Source organism: Acomys russatus, chromosome 23 (assembly GCF_903995435.1).
Source record: "Acomys russatus chromosome 23, mAcoRus1.1, whole genome shotgun sequence".
NCBI classification, from domain to species: domain Eukaryota; kingdom Metazoa; phylum Chordata; class Mammalia; order Rodentia; family Muridae; genus Acomys; species Acomys russatus.
In genome coordinates, this window is record NC_067159.1 from 622,708 (window position 1) to 637,666 (window position 14,959).

The 14,959-nt window shown below is 48.0% G+C and overlaps 1 protein-coding gene across 6 annotated transcripts in view; it reads right to left on the reverse strand.

The window, feature by feature from the left end:
• The window catches only part of Bcl9 (BCL9 transcription coactivator), a 115,600-nt gene that overhangs the window by 11,950 nt on the left and 88,691 nt on the right, over positions 1-14,959 (reverse strand). For all 6 annotated transcript variants that reach the window (XM_051166008.1, XM_051166012.1, XM_051166009.1 and 3 more), the window contains exons 2-4: positions 8,283-8,416; positions 5,931-6,015; positions 579-891 (exon numbers count right to left, since the gene is read on the reverse strand). In XM_051166008.1, the coding sequence (XP_051021965.1) occupies positions 579-631 (53 nt within the window). In that variant the 5' untranslated portion in view covers positions 632-891; positions 5,931-6,015; positions 8,283-8,416. The remainder of the gene's footprint in view (positions 1-578; positions 892-5,930; positions 6,016-8,282; positions 8,417-14,959) is intronic.

A 14,959-nucleotide genomic window follows, 5' to 3' on the forward strand; every position in this document is an offset into this window, starting at 1 on the left:
ACAGACATCGTTAAGATCAAAATACTACCACCCCCAGGCTGGTGACAACGAACAGCTGTAACCAAAGCCTAGCTGCTCTGCTGGAACAAGCAAGCAGGCCCGGGAGGGCAGAAGGAAAACCCACTGGAGCTGTCAGGTTAGGAAACCCCGCCAGCATCCAGATGCCTCCCCACAGCAGCTCGGGACCAGAGCGGGGCAGGCCAAGCACCGCCCCCAGGGAAGACAGGAGGCATTCTTTTAGACAACCGTCATAGAGTACTGACAAACACAGCAAAGGCTCAGGGTGGCCGTCGGAGACCTCATCACTCTCTGCCTCAGTTTCCTTATATGGGACTGGCTGGTCTCTAAGGCCCTTCTGTTTGTGCTTTCCAAGGAGTGGGAAGAACAGGAGTGGTGGCTGAGAGTGACCTGGAGAACTGTAGTGTTAGGGTTGGCTATCAGCTTGTTACTATTCCACTAAGTTTGCTCTTCCTTTCCCCCTGGGTCTATTCTACTTTTAACTCTACAGTGATCTGGCAGTGAGTCTGTGTGGCGTATGTGTGCCGACCCTGAGGGTGACAGGGGGCCCAGGCGCTCACCTCTGTGTGTTTCCTGATGGAGAGCTCCTCACTTTAGGGTTACTGGAATGCATTGATTGAAATCCTGAGCTTCCGGTCACTAACTGGCACGGGCTCACCGAGTTCCTCTCGGGCTGCAGCAGAAGTAGCCGCTAGGGGCAGAGGCAGCTGCCCACTGCTTGCTTGGTGTGTCACTTAGCGCTGGCAGCCTGTTCGCCTTTTTCCTCTTTGTTTTTCTCTGCTGTGGAAGCGGGTCCTTCCCCCTCGAAGTTCCAGCATTCTCTGAGTGTGCGCCTCCTGCTTCTGAGGGAAAATCTCGCATCTCCAGGGCACACTATAGGAAAAAGGACACACAAGGAAAAAGGGAAGACTGAAAACAAAGAGACAGAAAACATCTTTCTACAGGATCAACTAGACAAGAGGCAGCTGGACACGCCTTGGCTCCCACTAGATAAAGGAGAAGGGCGATAGCCATGCTGTGGCCGCTGCTTCTGGGGCTCAAGCAACGGAGGGAGCTAAGAGCTTCTGATCAGCACACAGGCCTTCCATCCACGCAGGAGAGAAAAAAGGATTTCATTTTTATCCATTTATTCTCCCTTGTGTTTATTTCTGAATATCAAAGTCTCAATGGGTTTTGGTTGTCTGCCCCCTCCTCCAAGTGCTGCTCTGAAACCACTAGGTACTACTGACTGACCTCTGCTGTTTGGGGCTGTGGTGGAAAACAATGGCAGAGACATAACAAATCTAACTTCAAGCCATGTAGCAAATTACTCTTTGGGCTTGAGGGCACTGAAGGAGACACTTAGGAAAACAAACATTAAGCTAATACCGATACAATCAGTTCTGCCCCCGCCCGCCACTTCTGTGACTGTTCTATTAAACTCTGCAGATTTCATGCCTGTGCTCTCACCTTAGTGACAGGGACATGGGCAAGCATGGCAACGAGCCACAATTTTGAAGGTAAAATAATACCTTTGAAGGCTAAGATATTTTTTGAGCCAATTTGCAAGGCTAATTTGAAGCATAAAGGTCAACAAAATATTCCCAAACCTGGCTATGGAACAAATGAAAAAGCCCTTTATTTAGGAAAGCCTAGATAGTGGGGGTGGGGTGGTGGGGATGTCACACGGCATAGTCCACACACTCTAAGTCACCGGGCCCTCCCAGGAGGTCCACGACCATCTTCTGGTAACCACCATGAGCTGCTCCTCCTCCTCCTCTCCCTGCTGCGCTCTTGCTGACCAGGTATGGGGCTGAGGAGTAGGATGAGTGGCTGAATGCTCAAGGCCTGGACCAAGCCAGGAGGATCCTTAGTCACACTTGAGTTGTGGCGGTGTGAGAACTGTCAAGCACAACAGTCCTTCAGTTAGGACTGTCCATTAAGCTAATGGTCCTGATACTTCACCTGGGCCAGCGAAGGGGATTTATGGAAGTTTTGAGTAGACAGAGTTACATCTTTTCCTTTTTAGTAAAGGAGGCAGGGTGGAGAGCTAGAAAAAGATATTCTGAAGTGGTTTGATGTCGGCCTCAAGAGACAGCCTTATTAAAGAACATGGTGAGCTCAATGACATCTAAGCTCATATTTCTATCCCATCACTCCTTTCCTCTCTTTTCTTTTACAGTTTAAATCACAGACTGGATGACAGTTGTCAAATGTGGCAAATTAAGATCATAAACCATTTTTTACATTCTTACTGAAAAGCAGGAATCACTGGAAAAAGAGAAGCAGCAGACGAAGTCTGAGTGGACACAGGCAAGGTTTCCCTGTGCGGAAGGAAAGCAGCTATCACCTACACACGCCGCACGAACTCCCGGTGCTTTGTCTGCATCACACACTCTAGCACTCAGCCACCAGCACTGAGCAAACATTTATGTCTGTTTTCCTCGCCATGAAGACTGTGTTCTTTGAAGACAAGAGCCTTATTGTAAATTCTCTGGTTTCTCTACACTACTCAGCATGATGCACTGAGGATACAGGTGGGTCCTCTGTGACTGATCAGCTTCCCAGAGAACAGAAGCACCTTGCGTTTGTGCTGTACTCTTCCTCCCAAGCAATGCAGAATGCATCACAAATATCAAATTGCCTCATTAATCTGCCAGGCACTTATGATGAGCTGGTAGCAAAGATTACTTCTAATAACAATACCATGAACATAAAACATTTTTATTTTCAAAGTACTTCTACATACAATGTCTCATTCTCACAATTTGCCCAACCTTGATCGACAGGTGTTTTCCACATGAATGAACCAGAGCATGCAGGCGCGCGCACACACACACACACACACACACACGAATGGCTTCTTTAACCCATCAGCGCCAAAGCTACCAAACGCCTTATGACAGCCAGGAAGACTGGAAAAAGTCCACAGAATGATCCCAGCATGAGAGGGACTTCCTTCTAAGGACTCCTCCCTTATTCCTCGGCTGTCCTTCCAGGCTTCTCCCGTCTCTTCTTCAGAACACCTGGCATTATTACTGAGCCCTAGGCACTGTTCTTAGCACGGTGTCCACATGCCAGCTCACTCACAGCAAGCCCACGAGACCACTATCACTGCCCCTATCTTAGTAATGATGAAGTTGCTGTTCACTCTGCTGGTGGTAGAGCTGGTGTCGGGCCCAGGCCTCTGGGGCCAGAGTAAGTATTTTTCACAGTGCAGGGTCACACACAAGTGCGGGGAGCTAGCCCTTTAGCCACTCACTGTGACGAGCAGCACCGTGGGCAAGCTCACTGGGCCCTCCTGCCAGGCACCACTTCATATTGTCTCCATCTGCTCCTGTCTACCTAGTGTCTTTCTTCCCTCGCTCTAGTTGCGGGCTGTTGGTGTTTTGGTTTGTTTGTCATGTCTCCTTCTATAGCTCTGGTTGGTTTGGAACTGGCAATGTAGACCACATTAACCTGGAACTTGCACTGATTCCCGCTTCTGTGCGCTGAGAACTGTGATTCCTGTCTGTGGCCTTGGCTATTACTTAATAGGAAGGAGACGGCTCACCAAGTGGGGTATCCCCACACTAAACCTGCAAACCTCTTTCCCGGAAGTACCCACTCCTTTTTGCTTCATTATATTCAAAACAAATAATAAGAAAAACCAGTCATTTCCGCCTAAAGCTCAGTCTACCAACAGAGGGCCTACCCACACCTAGGGTCACTCTATCTGCTGAGAGCTCTCATTCTGTTGCCTAGCCATCCCTTCTATCTCCCACACCCATCAGTTCTTTCCAATTAGTATTCAGGCCCATGGTAGTAATCCTTCCAGCGCTAAGACTAAATAAGTAAACAACTAAGCAGGGCTCAGCACGTACCTGCCACCAAGCCCGGCTGTCCCCTGGGACCTGCACGCTAGAAGGAAAGAACCAGCTGCCAGGGGTTGTCCTCTGGCTTCCACAGATGTGCCACGGCACACGTGCACCCACAGAGAGCCACACAATTGTAAATTGATAAACGTAAAGAAAAATAAACAAACAAACAAAGCAAAACCCAATCTAGCCTTCTACTCCCTCCCCTCAGAGCCAAGTTTCTCTATGTGTGTGACAGGAGGCACAATGTTCTCTTGCCATTCCCCCTTCACTATAAGGAGTTGACTTCTATCTTCAGATCACAGGACCACAGTTTCTGTGGGGGTCACCCCATAAACATCTCACTCCACTATCTATCAGGTGTATACACAGTAGCTACAAATGTATTGATACCCTAATGCAAAACAAAAAACAAAAAACAAAAACAAAAAAACAAAAACCTAAGGGCCGAGCATGGTGGCGCACACCTTTAATCTCAGCACTAGGAAGACAGAGGCAGGTGGATCGCTGTGAATTCAAGGCCAGCCTGCTCTGCAAAGTGAGTCCAGGACAGCCAAGACTACGCAGAGAAACTCTGTCTCAAAACAATAAATGAACAAATAAATAATAAAAATAAAAACCTACTTATACCATTACATGACTTTTTTTGTTCAATTACAAAACCCTCAATTATGTCCTTCTCAAGCATGACACCTATAGCTGGCAATGCTGTCATTTGACAGCAAAAGGTTGGACACTGTGGACAGTCCTGCAAGCAGTCCCTGCCACCACTACCTGCACTTCCCTCTCCAGCTGCTCCTCATGTGTTGTACCCCGAGTCCCTTCTCCACTGACTCTAACTTAACTCTGATTCCCACAAGCCTACACCCTGTGCTTTCTTTTCCGTCCGTCCGCCCGTTCCCGCTATGCCAACAGCTCCAACATTTACACACATGGCTTGGCTTGCACCCTGCAACCCTGTAAACACTTGCTACTTGACTCCTCCCTGGATGGCTCAAAACTGGCAGGAGTCAACATGAATTATTCACCTTGGTATAGTCTTCCTTCCAAAACTGTTTCCCATTCAGTTAAATGCCTCTTCCATCCACCTAACATGAAGTCACAGGTCACATATTTCATCTTCAGAGAAGGTTCCCTTAAAACCACCCACCTGCATGAAATCTCCATCACAGTCTCCAGAGCAGCTTGGGCTTCCTCATAGTTTTCTTCATGTTTAACTGTGTGGACCATTACGTGATCAACTGTGCAACATTCCTCTTCCCTACTAGATGCTAAGGTCCATGAGGTAGGGACCAAGACTAACTTATTATTCACCTTTCCATCCCTGGACCCCAAGGAGCCTAGAACATTTGATGAGTATGTCTAGGAGGTATCGTCACAGCAGCTTCTTATTTATTTATTTGAGGTGGGGTATTACTATACAGCCCTACCTGTTCTGAAATTCTCCATGTAGACCAGTCTATCCTTGAACTCCGAGAGCCACCTGCCTTTACCTCTGCCTCCCCACTGCTGGGATTAAATGCCTGAGCCACTACATCTAATTCCACTGCACAATTAATTCTTTCTTTCTTTCTTTCTTTTCTTTTCCTTTTCTTTTCCAGATAGGGTTTCTCTGTGTAGCCCTGGCTGTGCTGGAACTCAGAGATCCTCCTACCTCTGCCTCCCAAATATGCCACCATCGCCGGGATACTGCTAAGATACAGAATATACCTGAGCATCTATCGCCAGCTGAGTAGATTTAAAAGCTATAGCAAGTCCTCCTCCCCCATGGGGACTATTTGGCCTTCAGAAAACATTGTAACCCTGTCCTTTGTAACAGCACAGATGAATCTGGAGGACATTAAATAAAGTAAGCCAGGCACAGAAAGGCAAATACCATAGGCTCTGACACACATTTAACAAGTTAAACTCAGAAGAAGGCAGGAGAATGGCAGTTGCCAGAGGCTAGGGTGGGGAGGCAGGGTTGGATGACTGAAAGAAAAGATAGCAACTGTTGAGAAAAAGCTAAAGCTTTTTGTAAAGATCTCACTCCTAAGCCAGGCACATGTTCCCGCGCTGTCCCCCAAGTCTACTCACCCAAACCCCAAGGGTCACGACACTGCAGACTTCATCCTGGGAGTTGGGGGGAGTCGGGAGCCCCTTCCTCAAAGGTGACCCTCACCTAGAAGAGAATACAGTGGATGGGCATTCCAAAGCAGCTCTGAAGATACCAGCAATATCAATATGACTGTCATGGAGTGACGTAGAGAAACACAGGTTTCCTATTTGCCCTAGGGTTTTAAAGAGGAAGCAGCCATCTCACTTATAAACAGAATCAACTCCCAATTGTTGAAGGGTGTATACAGGACTCGCAGATACTTCAAGGCCCTTGGGGTTTTCTTTTCTTCCCAACTACATGTTTTGTTTTCAGAGGCTGTCAAGCGAGATATTAAGTGCAAATACAATCAACTTTTCTACTTTTGAAATTTCCATGCATTTAATGGATTAAAAAAGAAAGCTCACATGTGTTTGCTTCCACCTAGTACAGAGACCGAACTCTGTAAAGGTATGACAAGACAAAAAGTGTGCTTCTCAAGTTACAACCTTAGGGTCACTCACAGCTGCTCCCTCTGCACAACTACAATTCCATGTGGCAACAGTTGGCAAGAAAATGTATTTCCACACTTTGGTAGGAGCTTAGGACTGAACGAACCTGCTTTTATTCCGTGCTACTGTGTGCAGAGTGATGTGCTAAGGTGAGGGAAGCTGGGAGCCTGAGCAGTTTCCAATGTCAGTCCCTGTACACTACAACTGTAACACTTTGCCAAAACTCTATAGTTAAAAACATTACACTGATTTATCTCATTTGTCCATGCATGTGCATGCATATGCATGTATGACATGGTGCGTGTGTGAAGGTCCATAGTGCGTGTGTGGAGGTCCATGGTGCACATGTGGAGGTCCATGGTACACGTGTGGAGGTCCATGGTGCATGTGTGGAGGTCCATGGTGCACGTGTGGAGGCCCATGATGCACATGTGGAGGTCCATGGTACACGTGTGGAGGTCCATGGTACACGTGTGGAGGTCCATGGTGCATGTGTGGAGGTCCATGGTGCATGTGTGGAGGTACATGGTGCATGTGTGGAGGTACATGGCGCACGTGTGGAGGTCCATGGTGCATGCGCATGTGTGTCATGGTGCATGTGTGGAGACCCAAGGAAGATCTGTGAAAGTCAGTTCTCTCTTTCCAAATTGTGAGACTTGGCACAGGAGCCTCTGTGGGCTGAGCCACCTCACTGCAGAAGCTACAGTTTGTGATTGCAAGGGAAAACAAAGTTCTGGAAGGTTTGAGAGTCAGGTAAGTTAAGGGTCTTTAAAAGGCACTCTATAGGATTAGCAAAGTTTTAAGTAAAGTCACAAACTAATTTGGCTGCGCTCAGAATCAGAACTCCGGTGTTCACTCTTTCAGGGATGCTTTCCCACTGCCCAGCGCTACAAAGTCAAGTTTATTAGAACTATGTCATGTTTAACAAATTTCATCTCTGCGCCATGACCGCTATTCCATAAAAGGCACAGCATCATACTTAGAATGTGGAACTAAAAGGTCTTAAGATTCCATTCCTAGCTCATTCTTAACTTCTGGCTTGCCAACAATGAAATGGCTTCTTCAAGTACACAGAAGGAAGAGCCGACCGCTCCCCAGAATGTAGAGAAAAACTACGGTTCAGTGGGCACATGCAGAAAATCTCAGTTCACATGAGATAATACTGTGTCTTTTAGTATTAACGAGGCAAAAATGCATCTAATTGTCATTGTCCTTCAATGGCCACTAAACTTTAAGGAAACAAAATTTCACATTAAGCTAAATAATTCTGACAAAATTCGAGTGTTCAAAGTAAATTCTAACTACCATCCTAAAGAATAACGGCTACCCGAGTAATTGTTTTACACATATATCCCTTTTCTGTGAAATTTTACTGGATTGCTGGCTAGCCCCTGTATGTCATCCAGGGCCCTCTGGCACTATACTCACTCTATTTAACACTTCAAAAGCAGTATCTCCCCCAGGACAGTGTCAATCATCCTCAGCACCTGGTACTCAGGAAAAACCCAACAAAATTACACTGAGTTTGCAATTTTTAGCTCACATTCGCACCAAACCAAGGGGAAACACACACACACACACAAAACAAACAAGGGGACACGATAAACACTAGCTTCATTTCTCACTGTCTGCCTTTCTCCTCAGCCTTCCGCTCAGAGTCAAGCACAGGGACCCAGGTCACACAAAAGTTGTGTGACTTGCCTCTGCTTTGGTGACCTTCACTTTGAGAACTCTAGAATAAAGAGCAGCCCAGTTTAACCTTACAAGAAATCCCACAGAAACAAAAGCCAACATCCTGAGCTTAAGTCCTAGAAGGTACAGTGTAAAGTGAGGTTTTTTTACCTGTCAAGATGTCTGCTTTTCTTTATCTTCTACATTGGGGCAGGGAGGAACTTTACAGAAGGTGAACTGTCACCTCACCACACAGGAATTTTTAGGTCAACACGAAGTGACACCAGTTAGTCCCACATTCAGTCCTAGGATGACAAGAAGAAAGGAAAAGTTCATACCCAAATTCACACTGACTCCAAGGGAAACCACCCATTCCCCACAGCACTGTGGCCAAACAACACCTGGAAGAAGGAACAGTAAGAAAGCAATTAGTCAAAAATGGGGAAGGATGGGCTGGAGAGATGGCTCACTGGTTAGGAGCACTGACTGTTCTTCCGGAGGTCATGAGTTTGATTCCCAGCAACCACATGGTGGCTCACAACCATCTATAGTGTGATCTGATACCGTCCTCTGGCCTGCAGATGTACATGCAGGCAGAACTCTGTATACATAATAATAAATAATAAATCTTTAAAAAAAAAAAGAAAATGGGGAAGGCAAAGGCATGAAAACTTTAAATACAAGTCAGAGAAAGGGGCTAGCATCTATCCTCTCTGGGGGGTGGGGCGGAGCGCACATATGCTAATGGAACTAGGAACTTGGAAAAAAAGAAACAAATAAACAAAGTGTCCTCTGAATTCTTGTTTTTAACCTTTTCTACAACCTCGAATGGCCATCACAGGCTGCAAAATGGTCTTTGGATTTTCACGGTGTCTCTATGCCCCTATGCCCCTGTTCTTAGCAATGATGGAGATACTTTAAAAAAAAAAAAAAAAAAAAAAAGCACAAAGCCTCAAATGCAACTGGCCTTAAAACAACTTTCAAAAATCACTCTTAAAAAAAGAGAGAAAGAAAGAAAGATTTGGTCTAAGGTAGTTCTTAACTCCACAATTCATAGCTCCCAAGGAGTCTGTTTAAAGGAGAGCAGAGGTGGCGTGGAGCCTTCAGGGAGTAACATAGATCATCATTTTGACTAATCTCTAAGTGATGAAGTCAGCATAGCCCTTCAACAGTGGGCGTAGCATTAGCAATACTGTGACTGTGCCACCAACAGCACTGCCACACATTTTCACATCACATTAGTTGTTGAAGATACACTGACATAATGACACGCGCTCTTCCCTCATCACCACTTCAAAATCACAGTCTCATTAGACGTTATTCAGTGTGTTAGAAAGAAACACACACATTACCATATCACCACGAACACTCTGACAACCCATTTGTACTTCCATTTGCTTCATTTCAGGCATTTAAGAAACATTCTTAGGTGGGACCCTGTATCATTTGATTGCCAGAGTACTGGGATAGAAAACACACTAGGAAGCAGAGTTAGAAAGAGAAGAGCTCTCCCACAGGCTCTCCCATCACACTCATGAAGAGAGAGAGAGAGAGAGAGAGAGAGAGAGAGAGAGAGAGAGAGAGAGAGAGAGAGAGAGAGGGAGAGGTCATTTTACACACATAACCCGATGGCTGAAGAGGACTAGGCAGGAAACCAAAGACTATGCCTTAGGCCACAACACAGAACTTCTGCAGCCTAGGCTGGAATCACGTCTCACTCTCTGTGCTCACTTCTGCTCAGTATTTACAATTACCATCAAAATCACACTGCCTTGCCACTAAACATTACTCTTTCAAAATTAATATAAAACCTAAATTCGGACAGCAGTCCAAAACAAGTGTACGAAACATCCCTTCTTGTTCTTTGGTTAAACATACTACTATGATTGTACAAAAGGTAGATCTGGCCTGTTAATGAGACGGTCAAAGTAGGACTTAAAAAAAAAAAAGTTGTACTACATAATCTCTCATTCTCAGAGGTGTTCAAAAGAACCTTCCGGATAGGCGTTAACTGGCTAGGCTGAAAGGCAGCTCCGAGTGTTAGAGCAGGCAGCATTCATTACCACTTCAGAGGCAGGGAAGCCAGAAAACACCAGAGACTTGTTCGAAGTAAGTCTACCAGAGAGTTAACATCTCGACTCCAAGTTCAAGGCTTTTCACCATTGTACAAGGCCATCACGATCCAATATTCAGCTGGTTACAATGCTTGTGAAAGCCCTGGCTCTTCCCACTAGCATTTTTGTTTGGTTCACAGCAGTGGATCTTTCTAAAAGCCATGGGGAAATGACCCATAGAAGAAACTCCAGTGTATGTAAGTTTGTTTGTTTTTTTGCTTGTGCTGGTTAACAACAATCAGGAAGAAAACATTCCCTTTGCTCAAGAGCCAGGTCCATAGGACCCACCCTCTAAACAGAAAACTATACAGAAATTGTGCTTTCATCTATAGGCCAATGACATTGCTTTCTGTGTATCATAATTTTAAAACTATTATATCCAACACATTGATTACAAAGACTTTCAAGGCTTAATATCCAGCTTCCAGATCATAAAAATATCAAATGCCCTACCATACACCCCCACATTTCTTCAACTAGTCCAAAGCACCAGACAGTTGACAGAGCCCTCGTTCCTCAAAACATGCTTGCAGACCCTCTTCTTAGTGGACTTTGCTACTGGTCCCCAGGCCTACCAGATTTGCACACAAACATTTCTTCATACTAAACTTCCCAACGACTAGTGTCTAATCAAAAACTTCCAAACCAACCAGACAACCATACTGAACAAGCTCCATTTCTAGGTCCTAAACACTGTTTTTTTTTTGTTTGTTTGTTTGTTTGTTTTGAGATAGGGTTTCCTCTGTGTTAGCTTTGACTATCCTGGACTTTGTAGACCAGGCTGGCCTTGAACTCACAGAGATCCGCCTGTCTCTGCCTCCCAAGTGCTGGGATTAATGGTGTGCGCCACCACACCAGACCTAAACATTGTCTTACTCTCCCACATCCTTTGGTACCGCTTCTCAATTTTACTATCTACTCTTGTTACCTGCAATAACTCACTCATCACTGTGTCCCCTACACAAGAGCCCAAATCTCTGTGGCCCAAACAAGCATTTAATTCCATAATATATCAAATACTCCATCAAACTGACTTTTTACACGGCCACTCAATCATTTTCCCACTGAAGTCACTGCCAGGGGTTGACTTGTGTTTGCCTTAACTAAAGTTTAACTTTGCATCAACTGCATCCTACCTCGGAGACTATCTCTACAGAGGCGTAGGTACGTCCATTTCTCCACTCTGTCTGGTGACTTTATAAAGTCCCCATCCGATACCAATCTTAGTCTCAAAATCCACTCTTAACACTTAAAAAAACACTCTCCCTTACCTCCAGCGGACCAAGGCTCTTTGAGGACAGATTTCAAGCCTTCTTTTTCATCCTTGGCAGACTTCACATAAGGTCCCCAGCAATACTGTTATTACAGGCCTAGGTCCTTCCCTTGTTAGTAGGAACTCAGCACTTGTTTTCCTTACGATATCTCCATTTGACCAAGCTCACCCAAACACTTAAACCAATGACATCTTAATAGTCTTTGCAACTTTCAAAGGCCAGCCAGTGTCTGGGGCTCCAATTTGAAAACCACTGGTGTGTTCTACGACCCCCCACAATGACTCAGTGACCTGACATCGCCAACTCACCTGCTGGAACCCTTTACAACTCAGACATTCCTCTAGGCTTTCACCTCCCCCAACCCCTTCAACAAGTCACTGGCCTGCGGAGTCCCTTTTCCTCCTCTACGCATCTCCGGGGTCTTTTAGACCCCAAACTCAACGTGAAATCCCTAATTTCGCGCTCTCCATCCCAGGACCCTGAGATGGTCCCCTCCCCTCAGGTAACCTCTCCAAGCTCAGCTTTGGGACGCAACCTCTAAAATCCCGAGAGATGCCCGGGGTCTCTCCCTCAGCTCCTGAGGCTCCCCCCCCACCGCCCCCCCCAACAGGTTCCTGCAGACTCAACTCGCCGAGCCAGCGCCCCGACCCCCGGAGGCCCCCGGGCCACACGCGCACGCGGACCCGGCCCCCGCCGCGCCGGTCCGCCCCTCCCCCTCCCCGGGGCCACTTACCCCAGGCCGGAGCGGGGGAGGGGCGAGTGCGGGCGGGGGGCAGCAGTCCGGGGCTGCTCTCAGCCCCGGGGGGCCGGGGCCGGGGCCAGCAGCAGCGGCAGCAGCAGCGCAGCGTCTCCCCCCGGCGGCGGCGGCAGCGGCAGCGGCGCCGTCCCACTCCCGCAGGCACACATAGGCTCCATTGTCCGCCGGCGCCTCCCCCTTTCCGGCTCCCCCTCCCGGACCCGCCCCTTCCCCCCCCCCTCGGCCCTCCCCCCCCCCCCCCCCCCCCCCCCCCCGCCGCCCTGTGCCACGAAAGGTACCGCGGGCCCCGCCTCGGACGCGAGCGGAGGCGCGCCCCTCCCCCGGCCCGCCCGGCGGGGAATGGGGCCCTGGACCCGCCGCCGCCAGGGCCCGCCCCCTCCGGGGGAATGGCACCCGTTCCCCTCCCCGAACACGCTCGATGGTACCAGCCCGCCGCCGCCTCCACCCCCTCCCTCGCCTGGCCCGAGAGAAGCCGCCCGCGCCCCGCCCACCAGGAGGCCCCGCCCCCGCGCTCCACGAGGGCCCGCCCTGCCGGCACTGCCTCCTGCTTTGCATGGCTCCGCCCACCCAACCCCGCCCCGGCTAGTCACCGGGTCCCCCCCCGGGGTGACGCCCACTCCCCCCGGTTTAAAGCCACAGAACCCTCTTTTTCAAGTAAAAGATTCCCCCGCAGGACCCGCGAGGCGGGTGGTGCGGCGGGAAGGTTCTCTTCCTTCCCTGTCCCTCCTCCCTACGGCTTCCAGCAGTACTGGGGTGCCACGGAAGAGGACTAGAAAAGGCGCGGAAGGGGGAAGGGCAGAGTGGAATTTGGCCATCTTTGACAGAAACTAATTGGGAGCTTGCAGAAGGAGCCAGTCTTCCTAATCTCTACCCGGCCGCTCAGGTCCGGGCCTAGTCCCCAATCTTCACGGCACTGCCTCACACCTCTACGCTGCGATTCCGCCCTGCCTCTACCAGCCCTCCCAGCCGCCTCTCGGTGTCTGCTCTACCTTTGCCAGTGCGAGCTTTCTTCCCTCTGGAGAGCAGGGCCCCTGGGCTTGCACTCTTCTCTCGCTCCCTAGAGCGGACTCTGTAGGGTCCTGCAGGGGCGCGGTAGCCACCACAAGACCTTACCTCGGGCCCTGCCCTGCCCCGCCCTGCCTGGCCATCTCTACCTAGGATCCCCAGAGAGCACCTTCTGCCCAGGCCTTCTCCCAGTGGCATTATCACTCACTCCCTTAATTTTTCGGAAGAGCTTTGTTGTAGAGAATTCTATTCTAAGCCTGTGCGTTCAGCACTACCCCAGTGTAGTGAGATGTTGGCTTATTAGACTACACTTTTTCACATCTCGGTTAACGCATGTTTGCTCAGATTCCGGTTATTTTGTGCGGCCGCTGTTACTACCTTGACTAGCCCTCGTTATTGTCTGCCCTCCCCACAAAACCCTCCCAATCTTCAAGTTTGTACTTGGCGGAGTCTACCTTAATAGATGGTTCTGCAACTCTGTGCACTGGTCCAGAGCTTTTCTAACAGTTAAATGAATCCTGTGTCTCTACCTACACACCTACATACATCTGGTCTTAGAGTGTCCATGGATTTAGCCAGGACAGCACTGCTGCCTCAGCCTTTCTGTCTATGAACTAGGGACTCTTCCTTGTGGTGCCCTTTTTAAGAAACATGTTGTACAGGATGATATAATAGAACCCTCAATAATGAAGGTCCGTCCCTGCTTCCCAAACTACTCAGAACTAATGACCAGCCTTGTGGGTTTCCATACAATTCAGAATCTGAGTAACTATGGCAAAATAGATTCTCTTTCTGTTCTATTGAGACTGAGTTTACACATTTACAAGAGAGTCAGCAGGGCTGGAGAGATGGCTCAGTGGTTAAGAGCACTGACTGCTTTTCCAGAGATCCTGAGTTCAATTCCCAGCAACCACATGTTGGCTCACAACTATCTATAATGTGATCTAATGTGCACTGTATACATAATAAATAAGTCTTGAGAGAGAGAGAGAGAGAGAGAGAGAGAGAGTCAGGTAAGTCTCAATGATACAAAGCCAAGAGCCAAAGGAGTCCAAATAGGAAATAAAATTGGGGTTTTGGGGGGCTATCAACCTTTGTCTTTAGAAACTAGATTCAACACAGCCAAGAACCACTGTAAAAGAGGCATGAGGGAAGGTCAGATATGAATATGAGAAAAGACAACCAAACAAAAATATGTAAGAGACATTTGGGATTGCTAATGTAGGATCATATAGAGTGTATCCCTAAAGAAAACCACTACCAAAGCACTCTGCCTTGTTAGGGCTTCCATTCTTCTGTTGGAACACCAAGACCAAAAGCAAGTTGGGGAGGAAAAGGTTTATTTGGCTTACACTTTGCGTTATAAGTCCATCACTGAAGGAAACTAGGACAGAAACTCAAGCCGGACAGGAAGGATGCAGGCAGGAGCTGACACAAAGGCCACAGCGGAGTAATGCTTACTGCCTTGGCTTCCATTGTTTGCTCAGGCTGCTTTGTTATAGAACCCAGGACCACTAGGCCAGGGATGGCACCACCCACCATGAGTTGGCCTCTTTCCCATCACTAATTAAGAATTTTCAGCTTCCTTATTTTATGGATGCATTTTCTCAATTGAGGTTTCTTCCTTTAAGATAACTCTAGCTTATGTCAAGTTGACATAAAACTAGCCAGCACAACTTGAGTATTCCAGTTCAGGTC